At 44.6% G+C, this 22,266-nt stretch overlaps 1 protein-coding gene across 5 annotated transcripts in view; it reads right to left on the bottom strand.

The window, feature by feature from the left end:
- Positions 1–7,251: 7,251 nt before the first annotated feature.
- The window catches only part of LOC109873776 (2-oxoglutarate dehydrogenase, mitochondrial), a 56,622-nt gene continuing 41,607 nt past the window's right edge, over positions 7,252–22,266 (bottom strand). For all 5 annotated transcript variants that reach the window (XM_031809116.1, XM_020465480.2, XM_031809114.1 and 2 more), the window contains 19 exons: positions 21,764–21,879; positions 21,512–21,666; positions 19,825–19,971; positions 19,468–19,558; positions 18,999–19,178; positions 18,777–18,905; positions 18,502–18,681; positions 14,808–14,960; positions 13,992–14,094; positions 12,106–12,234; positions 11,800–11,950; positions 10,638–10,765; positions 10,261–10,439; positions 9,916–9,987; positions 9,712–9,840; positions 9,512–9,584; positions 8,939–9,102; positions 8,673–8,827; positions 7,252–8,504 (listed from right to left, as the gene is read on the bottom strand). In XM_031809116.1, coding sequence (XP_031664976.1) covers positions 8,384–8,504; positions 8,673–8,827; positions 8,939–9,102; positions 9,512–9,584; positions 9,712–9,840; positions 9,916–9,987; positions 10,261–10,439; positions 10,638–10,765; positions 11,800–11,950; positions 12,106–12,234; positions 13,992–14,094; positions 14,808–14,960; positions 18,502–18,681; positions 18,777–18,905; positions 18,999–19,178; positions 19,468–19,558; positions 19,825–19,971; positions 21,512–21,666; positions 21,764–21,879 — 2,555 coding nt within the window. In that variant the 3' untranslated portion in view covers positions 7,252–8,383. The remainder of the gene's footprint in view (positions 8,505–8,672; positions 8,828–8,938; positions 9,103–9,511; positions 9,585–9,711; positions 9,841–9,915; positions 9,988–10,260; positions 10,440–10,637; positions 10,766–11,799; positions 11,951–12,105; positions 12,235–13,991; positions 14,095–14,807; positions 14,961–18,501; positions 18,682–18,776; positions 18,906–18,998; positions 19,179–19,467; positions 19,559–19,824; positions 19,972–21,511; positions 21,667–21,763; positions 21,880–22,266) is intronic.

Here is a 22,266-nt window from a genome sequence, read left to right as displayed (position 1 = left end):
CATTTCGAATCTCACCATACGTTCTCTGCTATGCAATCTGGTTTCAGAGCTGGTCATGGGTGCACCTCAGCCACGCTCAAGGTCCTAAACGATATCTTAACCGCCATCGATAAGAAACATTACTGTGCAGCCGTATTCATTGATCTGGCCAAGGCTTTCGACTCTGTCAATCACCACATCCTCATCGGCAGACTCGACAGCCTTGGTTTCTCAAATGATTGCCTCGCCTGGTTCACCAACTACTTCTCTGATAGAGTTCAGTGTGTCAAATCGGAGGGTCTGCTGTCCGGACCTCTGGCAGTCTCTATGGGGGGTGCCACAGGGTTCAATTCTTGGACCGACTCTCTTCTCTGTATACATCAATGAGGTCGCTCTTGCTGCTGGTGAGTCTTTGATCCACCTCTATGCAGACGACACCATTCTGTATACTTCTGGCCCTTCTTTGGACACTGTGTTAACAACCCTCCAGGCAAGCTTCAATGCCATACAACTCTCCTTCCGTGGCCTCCAATTGCTCTTAAATACAAGTAAAACTAAATGCATGCTCTTCAACCGATCGCTACCTGCACCTGCCCGCCTGTCCAACATCACTACTCTGGACGGCTCTGACTTAGAATACGTGGACAACTACAAATACTTAGGTGTCTGGTTAGATTGTAAACTCTCATTCCAGACCCATATCAAACATCTCCAATCCAAAGTTAAATCTAGAATTGGCTTCCTATTTCGCAACAAAGCATCCTTCACTCATGCTGCCAAACATACCCTTGTAAAACTGACCATCCTACCAATCCTCGACTTTGGCGATGTCATTTACAAAATAGCCTCCAATACCCTACTCAACAAATTGGATGCAGTCAATCACAGTGCAATCTGTTTTGTCACCAAAGCCCCATATACTATCCACCATTGCGACCTGTACGCTCTCGTTGGCTGGCCCTCGCTTCATACTCGTCGCCAAAGCCACTGGCTCCATGTCATCTACAAGACCCTGCTAGGTAAAGTCCCCCCTTATCTCAGCTCGCTGGTCACCATAGCATCTCCCACCTGAAGCACACGCTCCAGCAGGTATATCTCTCTAGTCACCCCCAAAACCAATTATTTATTTGGCCGCCTCTCCTTCCAGTTCTCTGCTGCCAATGACTGGAACGAACTACAAAAATCTCTGAAACTGGAAACACTTATCTCCCTCACTAGCTTTAAGCACCAACTGTCAGAGCAGCTCACAGATTACTGCACCTGTACATAGCCCACCTATAATTTAGCCCAAACAACTACCTCTTTCCCTACTGTATTTAATTAATTAATTAATTTAGCTCCTTTGCACCCCATTATTTTTATTTCTACTTTGCACATTCTTCCATTGCAAATCTACCATTCCAGTGTTTTACTTGCTATATTGTATTTACTTTGCCACCATGGCCTTTTTTTGCCTTTACCTCCCTTATCTCACCTCATTTGCTCACATCGTATATAGACTTGTTTATACTGTATTATTGACTGTATGTTTGTTTTACTCCATGTGTAACTCTGTGTTGTTGTATGTGTCAAACTGCTTTGCTTTATCTTGGCCAGGTCGCAATTGTAAATGAGAACTTGTTCTCAACTTGCCTACCTGGTTAAATAAAGGTGTTCTCAACTTGCCTACCTGGTTAAATAAAGGTGAAATAAATAAATAAATAAAACAACGACCCTAAGCACACAGGCAAGACAATGCAGGAGTGGCTTCGGGACAAGTCTCAATGTCCTTGAGTGGCCCAGCGAGAGCCTGGACATGAACCCGATCGAACATCTTTGGAGAGACCTGAAAATAGCTGTGCAGCAAACGCTCCCCATCCAACCTGACAGAGCTTGAGAGCATCTGCAGAGAAGAATGGGAGAAACTCCCAAAATACAAGTGTGCCAAGCTTGTAGCGCCATACCCAGGAAGACTCAAGGCTGTAATCACTGCCAAAAGTGCTTCAATAAAGTACTGAGTAAAGGGTCTGAATACTTATGTTAATGTAATATTTCAGTTTTTGATGAGAAAAGTAAAACAATTGAATTCATTTAAGAATAAGGCTGTAACGTAACAAAATGTGGAAAAACTGAAGGGGTCTGAATACTTTCCAAATGCACTGTACACACACACACACACTCAATTTGTGCATGTAAAGACACAGACAGTACTGCTCACACAATATCCTGCTCCAGCAGAGTAGTAGTAGTCCCTGGTTTCCCCCTCATATCTGCAGACCACATGCCTAAGGTAAGCCGATACAGCTACCATCTGCCTCTCTACACTCACTGCTGCAGACAGCCCTACTGACCCTACACACTTGTGTCGGTGTTTTCACACACACACACACACATACAGGTAGACGCCCACACATGCGCGCACACACACACACACACACACACACACACACACACACACACACACACACACACACACACACACACACACACTCACTCACTCACGCGCACACGCACACACAGCCGCTCCATCTGCTCAGAAACATGTTGATGAAAGACAGATGCTGTGTCCTAATAGCCCATCCTTTCCTTGTCTCATATTCTGTGTTTTCAGATCAGCACAAATGGGAAATGGTACGCTGCAGTATGAGGAAGCGCGTGGCCTGTGGATTACTGTACTTCACTGCCACCTTCTGTTCAAGAGCGGAATTGACGATTACTCTATCACATAGCCAATTTGCATGTTGTTGTGATGTTGTATTATTCCCCCCCAGTTGTATCATTGGAATGGAATAAAAATGAGGCAAAGGTGTGTTTTAGGACCATGTGGCGCAACTTTGCTGGCTAAATGTGGGAATGATAAATTATCAAAGGTATGCATTGAAAAAAAGTGAGTCAATGTAAGGCTTTATACGTCATATACACAGGCGACGTGCTTGAAATAATCCCCATCAACCAAGACTACATTTCACTTTCATTTTCATAAATCCTCCTCTTTCACGTTCAGTCAGCGAAGCTTTCTAGATGCGTTCTGAAACTAACATAGGCTATTTATATTCTTCAGAAATAAACAATCATGCAACTAAAGTTACTTCTTTGATGCAATTGCCATCATCTTTTGGTTATACTCTTAACACTTCTCAGTGTCAATGTGACAACTTGATTATATAGATTAATCTGGATTAATCTGACTTCATTTTGGTGTTATTTCAAAGACAAACAAACTAAATATATACTGAACAAAAATATAAACGCAACATGCAACAATTTGTATTATTGTACTGAGTTACAATTCATATAAATACATCTGTCACTGGGGAGCCAGGCCCAGCCAATCAGAATGAGTTTTGAGGCAGGCCCAGCCAATCAGAATGAGTTTCCCCACAGAAGGGCTTTATTACAGACTGATATAGTCCTCAATTTCATCAACTGCCCAAGTGGCTGGTCTCAGACAATCCCGCAGATGAAGAAGCCGGATGTGGAGGTCCTGGGCTGGCTTGGTCTGCGGTTCGGAGTCCTGTTGGATGTACTGCCAAATTCTCTAAAACCACATTGGAAGCGGCTTATGGTAGAGAAATTAACTTTAAATGATCTGGAAACAGCTCTGATGGACATTCCTGCAGTCTGCATGCACATGGCACGCTCCCTCAAAACTTTTGCGTGGCATTTTATTGTCCCCAGCACAAGGTGCACACGTATAAGGATCATGCTGTTTAATCAGCTTCTTGATATGCCACACCAGTCAGGTGTATGGATTATATTGGCAAAGGAGAAATGCTAATTAACAGGGATGTAAACAAAAATTGAATTTTATATATGAGATTCTTAAATGTAGCCACCCTTTGCCTTGATGACAGATTTGGGTCCTGAGCACTCTGGAGCAGGTTTTCATCAAGGATCTCTCTGTACTTTGCTCCGTTCATCTTTCCCTGGATCCTGAATAGTCGCCCAGTCCCTACCGCTGAAAATCATCCCCACAGCATGATGCTGCCACCACCATGCTTCACCGTAGGGATGGTGCCAGGTTTCCTCCAGATGTGACGCTTGGCATTCAGGCAAAATAGTTAAATCTTGGTTTCATCAGACCAGAGAATCTTGTTTCTCATGGTCTGAGTCCTTTAGGTGCCTTTTGGCAAACTCCAAGAGGGCTGTCATGTGCCTTTTACTGAGGAGTGGCTTCCATCTGGCCACGCTACAATAGAGGCCTGATTGGTGGAGTGCTGCAGATATGGTTGTCATTCTGGAAGGTTCTCCATCTCCATAGAGGAACTCTGGAGCTCTATCAGAGTGACCATTGGGTTCTTGGCCAAGGCCCTTTTCCATCGAGTGCACAGTTTGGCCGGGCGGTCAGCTCTAGGAAGAGTCTTGGTGGTTCCAAACTTCATCCATTTAAGAATGTGGTAGGCCACTGTGTTCTTGTGGACCTTCAATGCTGCAGACATTTTTTGATACCCTTCCCCAGATCTGTGCCTCGACACAATTGTCTCGAAGCTCTATGGACAATTCCTTCGGCCCCATGGCTTGGTTTTTGCTCTGACATACACTGCCAACTGTGATACCTTACATAGACAGGTGTGTGCCTTTCCAAATCATGTCCAATCAATTTAATTTACCACAGGTGGTCTCCAATCAAGTTGTAGAAACATCTCAAAGATGATCAACAGAAATGCACTTGAGCTCAATTTTGAGTCTCATAGGGAAGGGTCTGAATACTTCTGTAAATAAGGTATTTCTGTTTTTTATTTCTAATAAATTTGCTAACATTTCTAAAAACCTGTTTTCGCTTCGTCATTATGGGGTATTGTGTGTATACTGATGAAGGAAAACAACTATTCTATCAATTTTAGAATAAGGCTGTAACATAACAAAATGTGTAAAAAGGGAAGGGGTCTGAATACTTTACGAATGCACTGTAAGTAGCTCGGCACATAGTGGATAATAAGCAACATTTTGGAGTCAACAGTGTTATCAAAATCTCATTCCAGGCTGTGCTTTCTGTGTAAATTTAGAAGGCTGAGTGTTAATCAATCTGTTTTACGGTCAATTTACAGATGTTTATTGAGCCTGTCTTAACATTTAGTTTAGTTGCCTGGTTTGGCTCCCTCACATGGGCAAGTCAGAATACCCTAGAGAAAGTTGTGCATGTCAGTGGTAAGTTTGTAGGGAGAAACCAAAAGGCTCTCCGAGACCTCACTGGTAAGAGGGATAAAGAAATCATTTTGGATCTAACACATCCACTCAACAATCAACAAAAAATAAGATACTGTCATCAGGGTGCATACACCGGTCTTTACCTCCTAAAACCAAGAGAGCCACTAACAGTTTTGTACCAGCATCGGTACGGCTTTTAAATGTACCAGTCAAAAGTTAGGACACACCTACTCATTCAAGGGTTTTTCTTTATTTTCACTGTTTCCACATTGTAGAATAATAGTGAAGACATCAAAACTATGACATAACACATATGGAATCATGTAGTAACCCAAAAAAGTGTTAAACAAATTGAAATATATTGTATATTTGAGATTCTTCAAAGTAGCCACCCTTTGCCTTAATGACAGCTTTGCACGCTCTTGGCATTCTCTCAACCAGCTTCATGAGGCAGTAACCTGGAATGCATTTCAATTAACAGGTGTGCCTTGTTAAAAGTTAATTTGTGGAATTTCTTTCCTTCTTAATGCATTTGAGCCAATCAATTGTGTTGTGACAAGGTAGGGGTGATATACAGAAGATAGCCCTATTTGGTAAAATACCAAGTCCATATTATGGCAAGAACAGCCAAATAAGCAAAGAAAAATGACAGTCCATCGTTACTTTAAGATATGAAGGTCAGGGGCGGCAGGTCGCTTAGTGGTTAGAGCGTTGGGCCAGTAACTGAAAGGTTGGTGGATCAAATCCTCGAGCTGGCAAGGTAAAGTCTATTGTTCTGCCCCTGAGCAAGGCAGTTCCCCAGGCGCCGAAGACATGGATGTTGATTAAGGCCCCGTACCTCTCTGATGGGGTAAATGCGTTAGACACATTTCAGTTTTAGGCATTCAGTTGTACAACTGACTTGGTATCCCCCTTTTCAATTTGGAAAATGTCAAGTGCAGTCGCAAAAACCATCAGGCGCTATGGGAAACTGGCTCTCATCAGGACCGCCACTACCTCTGCTGCAGAGGATAAGTTCTTTAGAGTTACCAGCTGTAACAAGTGCACTGAGAATCGGGAAGCAAGTTCAGGGAGATAGTGTTTTAATAAATAAAGAAACAATGAACACGGAAAACAAACAATGCACAGACATGAATCAACACCTGAGAAAAGAACCAAGGGAAGTGACAGATATAGGAAAGATAATCAAGGAGGTCATGGAGTCCAGGTGAGTGTCATGAGGCGCAGGTGTGCAAGAGGATGGTGACAGGTGTGCGGGATAATCAGCAACCTGATGACCTAGAGGCCGGAGAGGGAGTATACGTGACACCAGCCACAGAAATTGCAGCCCAAATAAATTCTTCACAGAGTTCAAGTAACAGACACATCTCAACATCAACTGTTCAGATGAGACTGCGTGAATCAGGCCTTCATGGTCGAATTGCTGCAAATAAACCACTACTAATGCACATCAACAAGAAGAAGAGTCACGAGCAATGGACATTAGACCGGTAGAAATCTGTCCTTTGGTCTGATGACTCCAAATTTGAGATTTTTGGTTCCAACCGGCATGTATTTGTGAGATGCAGAGTAGGTGAATGGATGATCTCCGCGAGTGTGGTTCCCACCATGAAGCATGGAGGAGGAGGTGGTGTAGGGGTGCTTTGCTGGTGATACTGTCTGTGATTTATTTAGAATTCAAGGCACACTTAACCAGCATGGCTGCCACAGCAGTCTGCAGCGATACGCCATCCCATCTGGTTTGCGCTTAGTGGGACTATCATTTGTATGTACTGAAGAAACATATAAAACTAACGTTAAACAATGTCAAAGATTTGACTGGTTTACAGTTCATTAGGGCTAATCAGTCAATTGAAATACATTCATTAGGCCCTAATCTATGGCCTGGGAAGCAAATGCCCACCCGCTTTGGAGCCAGGCCCACCCGCTTTGGAGCCAGGCCCACCCACAGGGAGCCAGGCCCACCTACTTTGGAGCCCACCCACAGGGGAGCCAGGCCCAGCTAATCGGAATGAGTTTTGATGACGTCACAATGTTTATTGGTAAAATAAACTGAGCACTGCTGACACACCCGTGATATGTTATTGATAAGTTATTCATATGTAAGATATGAGATACCTGAAAAGCATTTGAAGGCTCACACGATGACACCAACAATGTCTTTATTGAATGAATAAATGATTAAACAAACAGAACACTATGCGGAAATAAATAAATCCTTTACTTAGTCCGAAAGAGATCCAGACCAGTAGGCATTTTTACCTCGTCTCTTCATAAGTTACTAGCAAAGCTTATACACTGTTTTTATATAATATAATAGTCATTTCTCATCTCCCAACAGTTTGTTGACATTTGGCACAGGAGGTGGAAGAGAGGGAAAAGTAGGGAGGAGGAGAAAAGAGAAGGAGGTGAGTGGTCAAGAAAAGAGAAAGAATAAGAGGGGAATGAAAGAGATGATGAATGGGAAGAATAAATGAAAGAAGGTTAAAACACAGGAAGAGAGGGATGGAGAAAATGGAGAATGAGTAGTGAGAGATAGAAAGTGAGAGAGGAAAATGGAGGGCATTTGTATGGTTGAATACATTCCTCTTAAAATGGATCCATTGTCAAACTGCATGGACATTTCCCTATATTGCTCAACAGTGCAAGAGGACCTATGGTCAGTCAGTGTGCGTATCATTGTATCTAAGGTCTTTCATAGCAGATAGTTCATAGTGTGTCTTGATATATACATAATATAGAGAAACTGAATGAGGGTTCAGGGTGTTAAGACTATCCAGTGTTTGCTGGTTTAGGGATACGAGTAGGATTAAGGGTGTTGGGGTTAGAGTCTAGGGTATAAGTCTACTAAGACTCAAGTGTATACATCCAGGTTAAAACCTGACTAAAAAGCAGTGTAACTTCAGCAGGTGAGGTAAGGGTAGTGTGTGGTGTATAGGTCAGTGGTATTCAGCCCTACGAGGTCCGGAGCCTGCTGGTTTTCTGTTCTACCAGATAATTAATTGCACCCACCTGGTGTCCCAGGTCTAAATCAGTCCCTGATTAGAGGGGACAATGAAAAAATGCAGTGGAACTGGCTGGGAGGTCCAGAGTTGAGATGGAGGGGTATAGGGCATAGGGATTATAGTATAAGCGTGTTAGGACTGGCTGGGAGGTCCAGAGTTGAGATGGAGGGGTATAGGGCATAGGGATTATAGTATAAGCGTGTTAGGACTGGCTGGGAGGTCCAGAGTTGAGATGGAGGGGTATAGGGCATAGGGAGTATAGTATAAGCGTGTTAGGACTGCCCAGTGAATGCGTCCAGGTTAAAAGCTGTATCTAGGAAGCGTTGTAACTCCACCAGGTGAGCTGCTTTGTTCCCTGTAGCTGGAGCTGCTGCTGGCCCACGACCAGCATACCTACACACACACATACATAAACACACATTCACACATACACACATACAAACATGAGAAAGAAGCGAGAACACATTTAATACAAAACACAACTCTTTGACCAGGTTCAATCAAATGGTTCATTGATATCTTCCCCTGTGAGCAGGTGTGCGCGAAGGAGGCTGGTCGTACCAAACGGGGCGGGTGCGGTCAACGGTGGTGCGGAGGCGGGGTTTGACGTAGTCATAGTAACCCTGGTTCTTGTGCTCTTCCTGGCACCACACCAGGTCAGCGTTGGGATAACGATCTGTCTCCACCTTCACCTGGTCAAACGGGAAGGGAGAGAGCTGGAGGAGAAAGAGATAGATGGAGGAGAGAGAGAGATGAGATTGGAAGTGTGTGTGTGTGTGAACTGTACCTGTGTGCATGTATGCATGTGTGTGTGTGTGTGTGTATACCTGCTCTATGCGTGCAATGGCCACAGTATTATCCATTCCTCTGTTCTTGCGTTCTCGGGTCAGTTCATAGTAGACCTTCCCAGTACAGAACACAATCCTCTTCACCCCATCTGGCTTCTCACACACAGGACCACTGTCTGGGATCAGACGCTGGAAGTGGGTACCTGAAACACACACACACAAGCACACAGTATAGAAACACACACACGTCTCTCATTGGTCTGATAAGCAGTATTTAAATAGTATTTGTTTTCTTTCAAATAATTGCCTGGTGCCCAATGGAATAGTCCCCAAAGTGCAACCCCTGCTCAGCGCATTTGATTGAAAGCAAATACCATTTGAACTCAGGTCTGGTGACAAGCAGACACTTCAGACAATCGCTCTCATCCCGTTCCACCAGATATCTTAGCTAAGATAGCTTTGCTACCAAATAACTTAACTACAGTACTGTATGTTAGATGTACAGTACTGTATATCAGATGTTAGAAGGAGCCATCATGACCATAGCTAGCTTCCAACCTCCTCGCCTTGCTAACCTAAATCCTCCCTCATCTCCCTCCATCCCTCCCTCACCTGTCAGCATGTCGTCAAAGTTGGACTTGGCGTCAGGGTGGCGCAGCAGAGACTTGGGGGTGAAGACTATCAGCTGGAGGGCAGAGAGAAAGAGAGAGGGAGAAAATAAGGGAAAAAGAGGAGAGATGTGTGTGTGTAGAGTGTATGTGAAGGACGTGGTTCTGTAAACCTGAATGTATGTGTGTGTGTGTGTCACTCACAGGCTTCCTGAAGGGCTGTAGTATTTGTCTACGGAGGACGTGGAAGTAGTTAGCTGGTGTAGAGCAGTTGACTATGATCCAGTTACAGTCATACAGCTGACGCACAGCAAACTCCTCAGCAGAGAATTTCTATGCATGAGAGAAGGGACAGGTCATACACACACGCACCCACCCACCCACCCACACACACACACACACACTTACAGGGTATGCATCCGGGTCTTCATTACACATCTGCAGGAACCTCTCTGGTCGGGCTGACGAGTGCTCTGGACCCTGAGTATAGGATCATGGGATATGTAGTTTATCATCCGTTTACGAGAATAGACAATGTTCTTCAAAGCGAAGACAGACTTATAGATTAGTGGTGGGAGCAGCAGTGCTATTCTGTTCTCAGAGACTGAGGCAGACAGACGGGCGGACGTAAACACACACACACACACACACACACACACACACACACACACACACACACACACACACACACACAGGTTTACACTCACATACTCTGCCTCACAGATGGATGGACGGACAGACAGTAGTGCCTACCATTCCTTCCATGCCATGGGGTAGCAGTAGGACTATTCCGTTCTGTCTGACCCACTTGGCCTGTCCTGGGCAGATGAACTGGTCTATGATACACTGGGCTGTATTGTGGAAGTCCCCAAACTGGGCCTCCCACAGAACCAGAGCATTGGGACTAGCCATGGCAAAACCCAGTTCGAAACCTAGAGGGGGGAGGAAAGGAGAGAGAGAGATGTTCAGGTCAGAAAGCATGAGGGAACTAAAAAAACAGACAACTCCTCACAATGCTGTGGCATGTACCGTAAAGACAGCAAAATAATAGACTGAATCTGCATGTGTGTGCGCATGTCTGCGTACATGTACGTGTGTGTGTATGTGTGTGTATATGTGTGTGTACTAACCCAGTACTCCGTACTCTGACAGAGAGCTGTTACAGACAGTGTATGGAGCCTGGTTAGGAGCGATGTGGTTCATGGGAATACAGATCCTCTTATCTACATTCTGGTCATGGAGAACATGGTGTCTGTGACTGTATAGAGGGAGATGGAGAAGGAGAGAGTTATGGGTAGAGAAAAGAGAGGGAAGGGGAGAGGTAGAGGGTAGAAGTGAGGGAGAGAGAGTAAACAAGAGTTAATATACCACCAATATGTGACAATAGTGCTTCAGTATGGCACCCAGGTCTCAAAGCCCACCAACACAACCAACTGGAGAAGATCCAACACGTGCAACCAAAATCCCCATGAGCCCCACCTACACATCCTACGACTGCATGCAGTGACATGGGCTTGCAGTCCTTGGAGTCCCGCCGCACCCACCTCTGCAGATCCTTTGCCCAGAAGCTTGCAAAATCCCAGGACTACAACAAATGGCTGCCTCAGACAAGAGTCCATGTCAGATCTATCCAGTCACAAACTGAACTGAACCTTCCCCCTACTCGGACTGACAGATACTACAACAGCCTTACTTGGTGAGACTGCTTAATGCTGCTTAACTGTAATATTGTATACTACAGTGCATTCGGAAAGTGTTCAGACCCCTTCACTTTTTCCTCATTGTGTTACGTTACAGCCTCATTCTAAAATTGATTCAATGAATGTTTTTCCTCATCAATCTACACACAATACCCCATAATGACAAAGCGAAAACCCTTTGCTATGAGACTCGAAATTCAGCTCAGGTGCATCCTGTTTACATTGATCATCCTTGAGATGATTGGAGTCCATCTGTGATAAATTCAGTTATGTGGTAAATTCATATTTTTTTTCTTCTAAAAACCTGTTTATTCTTTGTCATTGTGGGGTATTGTGGGTAGATTGATGAGGAAAAAAACGATGTAATCCATTTTAGAATAAGGCTGTAATGTCACAAAATGTTGAAAAAGTCAAGGGGTCTGAATACTTTCCAAATGCCCTGTATATCTCATATTTTCATGTTTTATTGTATTATATTTAATTCAGCATTTAGCAGCAAATGTGTACAATTCCAAATAAACCGTAAATATATAATTCAGCAAACAAATAACACATAACGCTGTCAAACAAGAGACTTTAGTAACGGTAGTACCTGAAGGTTCCTCTCTCCACGTCCTGTCCGCTGAGACGTATGTGTGTCCCCTCCTTGAGCAGCGAGCCAAAGGCCATGTACTCTCCTAGAGCCCAGTCACACACACGCTGGCCCACCATCGCCGCACGACCCTTTAGTATACGACTCAGACCTGAACCACACACACACACACACATATGAGGATATGTGAGCATGTACATAGGTTACGCTGTACTTGTCTTCCACAGGTAGTGTGTGTGTCCACACGTGTGTGTATGGGTTTGTGCATGCACTTGTGTGTTTGAGTGTATGTGCGTGGTTGTCTACCTCCATGTATAGTGAAGTCTTCCACAGGGACAGATGAAGCAATGTGTCCTATGTGTCCCAGCTCCTCCTCAGTCAGGCCTGTAGACGGACTGGTCATACTCTTGGGCTGGCCATCCATGTTGAAGAAACCTACACACACTCACATTGATAAAGAATACACACTGTTAGTGTATGCTTACACAGAGAATAAAACACACACACACACAAATACAGTGCCAGTCAAAAGTGTGGGCATTTTTTGGGTTACTACATGATTCCATGTGTTATTTCATAGTTTCGATGTCTTCACTATTATTCTACTATGTAAAAAATAGTACAAATAAAGAAAAACCCTGGAATGAGGAGGCGTGTCCAAACTTGTAACTGGTATATGTATATTGTATATTTGAGATGCTTCAAAGTAGCCACCCTTTGCCTTGATGACAGATTTGCACACTCTTGGCATTCTCTCAACCAGCTTCATGAGGTAGCCACCTGGAATGCATTTCAATTAACAGGTGTGCCTTGTTAAAAGTTAATTTGTGGAATTTCTTTCCTTCTTAATGCGTTTGAGACAATTAGCTGTGTTGTGACAAGGTAGGGGTGCTATACAGAAGACAACACTATTGGGTAAAATACCAAGTCCATATTATGGCAAGAACAGCTCAAATAAGCAAAGAGAAATGACAGTACATCTTTGGTTTAACACATGAAGGTCAGTCAATGTGGAAAATTTCAAGAACTTTAAAAGTTTCTACAAGGGCAGTCTTAAAAACCATCAAGAGCTATGATGAAACTGGCACTCATGGGGACCACCACAGGAAAGGAAGATACAGAGTTACTTCTGCTGCAGAGGATAAGTTCATTAGAGTTACCAGCCTCAGAAATTGCAGCCCAAATAAATGCTTCACAGAGTTCAAGTAACAGACACATCTCAACATAAACTGTTCAGAGGAGATTGCGTGAAATCAGGCCTTCATGGTCGAATTGCTGCAAAGAAACCACTACTAAAGGACATCAATAAGAAGAAGAGTCTTGCTTGGGCCAAGAAACACAAGCAATGGACATTAGACCGGTGGAAATCTGTCCTTTGGTCTGATGAGTCCAAATTTGAGATTTTTGGTTACAACCTTTGTGAGACGCAGAATAGGTGAAAGGATGTTCTCCGCATGTGAAATGCCCACCGTGAAGCATGGAGGAGGAGGTGTCATGGTGTGGGCACACTTAACCAACATGGCTGCCACAGCATTCTGCAGCAGTAAGCCATCCCAACTGGTTTGCGCTTAACATTTGTTTTTCAAAAGGACAATGACCAAACACACCTCCAGGCTGAGTAAGTGCTGTATCAGTGGAGTGCAGCATCAGATAACCTGGCCTCCACAGTCACCTGACCTCAACCCAATTGAGATGATTTGGGATGAGTTGACCTGTGCTGCATCAGATAACCTGGCCTCCACAATCACCCGACCGAGTTGAACCGCAGAGTGAAGGAAAAGCAGGCAACAAGTGCTCAGCATATGTGGGAACTCCTTCAAGACTGTTGGAAAAGCATTCCAGGTGAAGCTGGTTGAGAGAATTCCAAGAGTGTGCAAAGCTGTCATCAGGGCAAAGGGTGCATACTTTGAAGAATCTAAAATGTAAATTTATTTTGATTTGTTGAACACTTTTTTAGCTACTACCTGATTCCATGATTTATTTCATAGTGTTGATGTCTTCACTATTATTCTACAGTGTAGAAAATAGTACAAATAAAAACCCTTGAATGTGTAGGTGTGTCCACACTTTTGACTGGTACTGTATGCACTTACAATATATTGTAAAACGTAGGTTCTCTCACACTCACACACACACACACACACACACACACACACACACATACACACACATACACATACACACACACTGACCGGGCCAGGGTGAGTCTAGCCAGTGTTTGATGTGTAGAATCTTCTCGTCTTTGGAGCGAGCGTGAGCCTCTTCGCAGATCTTGTCATACTTGGCAATCTCCTCCTAGAGGGGAGAGGGTTAATATCCATTTAATGTTAAATTAAGTCATCCTCAACAACACCTTGGTACCTCATATCAATCAGCGACTACATTCTGTATAAGGACAGTCTTTCATATAAAGGACAGAGGACAGAATATAATATCTACTGCAAGTAGAGGTTTGTAAGGACTGTTTATGCTACATGATGTATATGGGCAGTCTATGGTGTATAGTATACACTGAGTGCACAAAACATTAAGAACACCTGCTCTTTCCATGACATAGACAGCCCAGGTGAATTCAGGTGAAAGCTATGATCCCTTATTGATGTCACTTGTTTTTAACCCTTTAGACAATTGAGACATGGTTTGTGTATTTGTGCCATTCAGGTGGTGAATGGGCAAGACAAAATATTTAAGTGCCTTTGAACGGGGAATGGTAGTAGGTGCCAGGCGCACCTGCCTGTGTCAGGAACTGCTTGGTTTTTCACAGTCAACAGTTTCCCGTGTGTATCAAGAATGGTCCACCACCCAAAGGACATCCAGCCAACTTGACACAACTACGGGAAGCATTGGGGTCAACATGGGCCAGCATCCCTGTGGAACACTTTCCGACACCTTGCAGAGTCCATGCCCCGATGAAATTAGTCTGTTCAGAAGTCAAAAGGGGGATTGCAACGCAACATTAGGAAGGTGTTCCTAATGTTTGGTATACTCAGTATATATGGCATAAATACCTCATACTCCTGTCTGGTGACAGCTCCCTCTACTATGAGTTTCTCAGCGTATTTCTGTAGGACTCCTTTCTGCTTCTTGATCTGCTTGTACATCAGAGGCTGAGTGAACATGGGTTCGTCCATCTCATTGTGGCCGTTACGCCTGTAACACACCTGTAACACACACACACACACACGCATGCACGCACGCACACACACACACACACACACACACACACACATTAGAAATCAGCTCGTTATGGCATGTTTCCTGCATGGGCTACATATATGGGTATTTCTATAAACTAGGGTACCAGTGTGCATCTCTAGTAGTATACAACTGTTTGGAGCTGCTACAATTGTTTTCATGGATGCCCCCCCTGAATGTATCTCATCGGAGATACTGTCTGAATGACAGTCAAGTGATAAAGAGCACGTGATTTAACAACAGCCAAAGTGCAGGAATGAATGTTGATCTGGAGGACTGGCAGAACACTTTGGTGTCTGTTGTTACGGTGGTCAAGATAAATAGCTCAAACTGACCATGTTGATCTGGAGGACTGGCAGAACACTTTGGTGTCTGTTGTTACGGTGGTCAAGATAAATAGCTCAAACTGACCACTCGGCAATGTTAAAGCTTGTTAATTCGTTCCTGAATTTAAAACCCCAAAACAATTTGATATTTCGATGTTCAAATTTGGGTGGGGTTAAATGTGGTATCCCTGGTCAAGTGCACAGCCAACACTTCATGTCCTTTCAAAGTAAGAGGTCACCCTTCTAATTCCATTCTATGAATCTATTAATTAATTGATTAATAGCTGCCCATACCAAGCCACTGTGCCAAAATAAGTATTTATTTTTACCACCCCCAGGCGGTAAGAATAGGCAACAACACATCTGCCACGCTGATCCTTAACACTGGGGCCCCCTGGGGTGTATACTCAGTCCCCTACTATTCCCTGTTCACCCACGACTGCGTGGCCAAACACGACTCCAACACCATCAATCAGTTTGCTGATGACACAACAGTGGTAGGCCTGATAACCGACAACGATGAGACAACCTATAGGGAGGAGGTCAGAGAACTGGCAGTGTGGTGCCAGGACAACAACCTCTCCTTTAATGTGAGCAAGACAAAGGAGCTGATCGTGGACTACAGCAAAAGGCGGGCCGAACAGGCCCTCATTAACATTGACGGGGCTGTAGTGGAGTGGGCCGAACAGGCCCCCATTAACATTGACGGGGCTGTAGTGGAGTGGGTCGAGAGTTTCAACTTCCTTGGTGTCCACATCACCAACGAACTATCATGGTCCAAACATACCAAGACAGTCGGGAAGAGGGCACAACAAAACCTTTTCCCCCTCAGGAGACTGAAAAGATTTGGCATGGGTCCCCAGATCCAGGTTCTACTGCTGCACCATCAAGAGCATCCTGACCGGTTGCATCACCGCCTGGTGTGGCAACTGCTTGGTATCTAACCGTGAGGCGCTTACAGAGGGTAGTTCGAACGGCCCAGTACACCACTGGGGCCAATCTTCCTGCCATCCAGGACCTATACAATAGGCGGTGTCTGAGGAAAGCCAATAAAATGGTCAGTTTCTCTGCTATGGCAAGCGGTACCGGAGCGCCAAGTCTAGGACCAAAAGACTCCTCAACAGCTTCTACCCCCAAGCCAAGACTGCTGAACAATTAATAAAATCACCACTGGACAATTTACATTGAACCCCCCCCCCCCTTTTGTACACTGCTGCTACTTGAAGTTTATTATCTATGCATAGTCCCTTCACCCCACCTACATGTACAAATTACCTCAACTAACCTGTACCCCCGCACACTGACTCGGTACCAGTGCCCCCTGTATATAGCCTCCACATTGACTCTGTACCGGTGCCCCCTGTATATAGCCTCCACACTGACTCGGTACCGGTGCCCCCTGTATATAGCCTCCACACTGACTCAGTACCGGTGCCCCCTGTATATAGCCTCCACACTGACTCGGTACCGGTGCCCCCTGTATATAGCCTCCACACTGACTCGGTACCGGTGCCCCCTGTATATAGCCTCCACACTGACTCGGTACCAGTGCCCCCTGTATATAGCCTCCACACTGACTCGGTACCAGTGCCCCCTGTATATAGCCTCCACACTGACTCGGTACCAGTGCCCCCTGTATATAGCCTCCACACTGACTCGGTACCAGTGCCCCCTGTATATAGCCTCCACACTGACTCGGTACCGGTGCCCCCTGTATGGAGCCTCGTTATTGTTATTGTTATTAAATTTGATTTGAATGAAGGAAGGGTTTGTAAATAGATCCTGTTTTGCAGCAGGTCTCCAGCTGCTCAGACCTGTCTGATCAGTCTGACAGGGTGCTGTGGGTGTGTCCAGCTTACACCTGTGAAAATCTGTGTGTGTATAGCAATGGAATTAAACATCCAACCAATGCCTCAAGTGTTGTGCTGTAGGTCCACTACACACCCTAAGGGTTGTGGGGTCCTGTCCAGAAACACTCCCTAGCCCCTACCCCAAGACACTTGTGGAGATCTGAGAGAAATGAACAGGTGTAAGCAATACCACCAAGCCTATCAGAGGTTAAGATGGAGCTCTCACCATGTCACCACTCATCAATCCCTCTCAGATCTCCACAAGTGTCTAGTCAGTCAGTCTGGCACTGTCAAAACATGTTAATAGCTGTCAAATACTTGCTTCCTATGTCCTTGGGAGAATTTCTATTGCATTTCCTTGATTCGTTGCATCCTCTCTCTTCATCTCCATCTCAAAACCCATTGGATGAGAAGCTCAGAGGTCCCTCCTCTGTCACCTTCTTGTCCAATGGGTTTTGAGAAGGGGGCAAGGGGAGAGGATGTGAGGAATGAAGGAAATGCAATTGAGATTCTCCCCTTGTTTCCTCCATTCCTCACAACCCTCTCAAAACACATTGGGGGAGAGGTGGGAAGGTTCCTCCCACTTTAGCGGAGGTGCATGGAGTGGAGGAAACAAGGACAGAGGAAGCAAGAATGTGACGTCTAGTTTTCACACACACACACGCATGCACACACACACACACACACACACACACACACACACGAAGAGTTTAATGATTTCATTATTGGTTATTATTATTGTCAATGATTTGTTGACAGAGGCCATTCTATTATATTATTGCATTAAATTATATAAACCATACAAATATACAGAAATGCATTCTTCTGGAATGTTTCGCATGGCTATAAATGTTAGAGAAGATGACTACAACACAAACAGACCTGCTACTAGGCATGGCAAAGACAAATGCAGTGCCCATGTTTCATGTGACATTTTGAATGATATGTAGATGTTCTGTTGTTGCTCGGAGTTATGGTCTCATTTTGCCTATCTAGACTCTTATTCCTGTAAATACACATGTGAAGTTGCAAGAAAATCATATTTAAATGTACATAAAGCCCCCCCCCCCCTGATGTCACATTAGTCCCTTTATTTATAGAAAGTGTCAATGATGACTGTTTGGTAAGTCACTAAAGGTGTCTGCTTAATAACCCTATTATAATTATCATCTCATTATGACCATTACAAACACCTGATTCTTATTGGACAAGTTTCTAATTGGTCACAAATGTTTTCACACCATTTTTTTAGTAGTCCCTCCCTGTTTCAGTCTGTTTTCCTCTGTCTCATGCCTAATGAACACCACCCTGGTCAGGAAACACACACTCACCAGGTCGACGACTACGTCCTTGTGAAAGGTTGCCCTCCACTCGGCGGCGACATTACACACGTACATGACAGCCTCGGGGTCGTCAGCGTTGACATGGAAGATGGGGGCGTTCACCACCTTGGCCACATCTGTAGGGTAAGAGGATGACCTCGCCACCCTGGGGTCGGTGGTGAAACCAATCTACAGGGAGGGAGAGAGAAAAGAGGGAAGTTAAATCAAGGGAAGGGTGTGTGTGTGTGCATGCATGTGTGCCTACGCGCACGTGCATGTGTCACCTGGTTGTTGACCACCACATGAATAGTGCCATGTGTGGTGTAGGAGGGCAGGTCAGAGAGGTGGAAGGTCTCATAGACAACCCCCTGGCCTGCAAACGCTGCATCACCATGAAGCAGGATGGACATCACCTGTAAATACACACAAACAGAAATATAAATACACACACAGACACAGAAACCAAAAAACATACAAATACATACACAGTCTGTGTGTGTACTTACCCTGTTGCCTTCTGTGTCCCCGCAGTAGAACTGCTCAGCCTTGGTCTTGCCCTGCACCACTGGGTCCACAGCCTCCAGGTGGGAAGGGTTAGCCATGAGTGACAGTGTGATGTTCCTATCAGTGACCCGGTTGATCCTCCGGTGCCACATCCCCAAGTGGTACTTCACATCTCCAGAACCCTGAGGGGGGGGGAGGGCAGGTGAATTGTAAGAGTATAACTTCTTCATTTTCTTTAGCTTCTGATATGGAAGATTTTTTTAAATGTTATTCACTTTCCATATTGTGTTACCAGAGTCGTGATCTTTAGGGTGCGCAATGGACAACATTTGACATTTTTTTGCGACAGAAAATGAAAATCTGTGTTTCTTATTGGACAAATCCAGGTAGTCCCTCCCTGCTTCAGTTATTTGTTTCCCCGTTTGGTGGTTAATGAACAGGACCCTACTCTCTGCTAGCTGTAGGATTTACCTCATCAGCAGCCTCAAGCTTGGAGTCAAACTGACAGAAGATCTGATCCAGCTCCTTACGGATCACATTAGCCAACACATTCAATCTCCCCCTGGAGAGATAGAGCGAGAGAGAAGGGTGGAGAGAGGGAGAACAACTTTCAGCTACGCATGGGGCAGCTTGTGATTGGTGTGCATGTGGTAACTGTACCTGTAGGGGGGCCTATGATTGGTGTTTCCATGAACACGCTGCCTGTGGGGCAGCTTGTGATTGGTGTGCATGTGGTAACTGTACCTGTAGGTGGGCCTATGATTGGTGTTTCCATGAACAAGCTGCCTGTGGGGCAGCCTGTGATTGGTGTTTCTGTGGTAACAGTACCTGTGAGGCATGCCCATGATGATGCTCTCCACTCCGTTCATGCTGGACTTGTCTATGATGGTCTTCAGGGCCGGGATGAGAGACTCACAGCCCTCCAGGCCAAAACGCTTCTCTGATGACCATTTCCTCTGCAGGAACTCCTCAAACCTTGCCAACAGGAAACAGGAAGTTAAACAGGAAGTTAAACCTATGTCACCAAGTCCAGAAATTAACCCTATTCCCAATTTCAAATAGCCCTTTCGCTCTGTGCATTTGAGGAGATCTGAGAGGATTTGATAGGTGTAAGTATTACGGAATCGATTAGACAACCTTCTGTAACACTATACTCACTTTGTCTAGGGGACCTAGGCTTGCCTAATTGTTCTGTGACCTGACTAGGTGTGTGCTTTAGTGTGAACATAGAAGTGTCCGGACCATGTTGTATGTACATGTACCTAGGAGATAGCAAACTTACCGAGTTCAGGGCCAGCTCCGTCTTAACCTCTTGGTCGGCCAGCCCAAGAAGGTTATTCATGTTCATGGTGACAAAATGAATATATGTACAAAAACCAACCTACAAAAAGGCATGCCCAACTAAAGAGGTTAACTAACACAAAGGCCGTCTGAGAGGCTTCGGTCCTCTCTCACGGAGAGGAGGACACTTGAGTAATTATGAAGGCTTTTGTGAAGTAACACCAGCACCTCTGAAGGTAAACAATGCATCTACATTCAGTAATCTGGCTCTGATTTGTCATCCTGAGGGTTCCAGAGATAAAATGTAGCTTTGTTTGATAACTGGGTTCTAAAGTTAGAACCCCTGCTGTTTCTGGCCCCACACCCATCCCGACCGGCCATCTAGATGTGTGAAGGTTAATGTATTTTCTGTAGGGAAGCTATTTTCCATCATGTATGACCTTCCTGGGAGTGTGTAAACTTACATTTTTTATTACCATATCATTGTTGTATGTTCTCTATAGTTATGTACTTGGAAATGTATCAATTGACTAATTCGGCACATTTGGGCAGACTTTTGGGGCAGTATTGCAATGCTTCACTGAATCAATCTGAAACTTTGCACATACACTGCTAATCTAACTTGTATCTAAACTCTAATATTATATCATGGCCTTTCTCTTGCATTTCAAAGATTATGAAAATAATAACAAATAGGAAACACATGTTTCTTTGGTTTGTATTATCTTTTACCAGATCTAATGTGTTATATTCTTCTACATTCATTTCACATGTCCACAAACTTCAAATTGCTTTCCTTCAAATGGTATCAATAATATGCATATCCTTGCTTCAGGTCCTGAGCTACAGGCAGTTAGATTTGGGTAAGTCATTTTAGGCGAAAAAAAAAAAAAGGGTACGATCCTTAAGAGGTTTTTAAGATGAATGCACTAACTGTAAGTGGCTCTGGATAAGAGCGTCTGCTAAATGACTAAACTGTCAAATGTAAGGCTTCCTGGCAGAGCACATCACTTAAACCGGTTGCTGCTGCCATCTGCGGATGAGGTGTGGAAGTGTAGTATGTTGTCCAGCTATGTGCATCACACTGAACATATCATAGCACAAGCAATGTGGTAATAGCAATATGCAATAAACTGCGGTAGGAATTCCTTTTATTCTTGTGACATTGGTAACCTGAACAATAGGTAAATATGCACACACTATTTTTTTATGTGAAACCGGTGTATAGACAGACCTGGTGGATCGAACCATTCTGGCTAGCAGGGTCCTCTTCTCTTCCAGGGTGAACTGCATGATGCCTGGCCTCTCAAACTTCTGTCTGATCCACTGGCACTGCTCCAGGTCATTAATGAACATGAACTCTACTCCAATGGACTGACAGTACGCCATCTAGAGGAGAGGAGAGGTCAGTGCGTCTGTGTGTGTGCGCATGTGTGTGGGGAGTTTTTGTTGCAAGCAGTGAGTGTGTGCAATGCGTCGGATCTACCTCGAGGCGCTGTATGATCTCTCGGAGGGGCAGAGTGCTCTCGCTGCCCCCTATAAAGGTTGTGGTGGGGAGCCGGAACACCTTGTCCAGGTCGGACTCATCCAGACCATAGAACTCTGCCATTGTTACCAAGTAGATGGGGGGAGACAAATGGAGAGAGGAAGAGGTGATCAGAGAGTTAGAGAAAGAGAGAGAGAGATGGAAAAAAGCAGAAAGAGAGAGGGGGCATACAGAAGGAAGGATAATTTAAACATCAGAATGAAACCCACTCTATATTTGAATATCAGAGTTATACAGACATCCTAAAAAGCAGAACATTGATTGGTTAGTTTGATGGCCACAGGGTTATTGCATTACACGAGATAGACGGGAGAGACAGAGCATATGAGAGAGGAAGAGGTAGAGCGAGAGAAAAAGAAACAGCAAGAGGTGATGGTGAAATAATGTCAGCAGTAGGATGAAGAGGGGTGGTGGGGAGAGATGGAGGGGTGACAAAAACAATT

Source organism: Oncorhynchus kisutch, linkage group LG29 (assembly GCF_002021735.2).
Source record: "Oncorhynchus kisutch isolate 150728-3 linkage group LG29, Okis_V2, whole genome shotgun sequence".
Lineage (NCBI taxonomy): Eukaryota > Metazoa > Chordata > Actinopteri > Salmoniformes > Salmonidae > Oncorhynchus > Oncorhynchus kisutch.
This window is presented reverse-complemented; position numbering and strand designations above follow the sequence as displayed.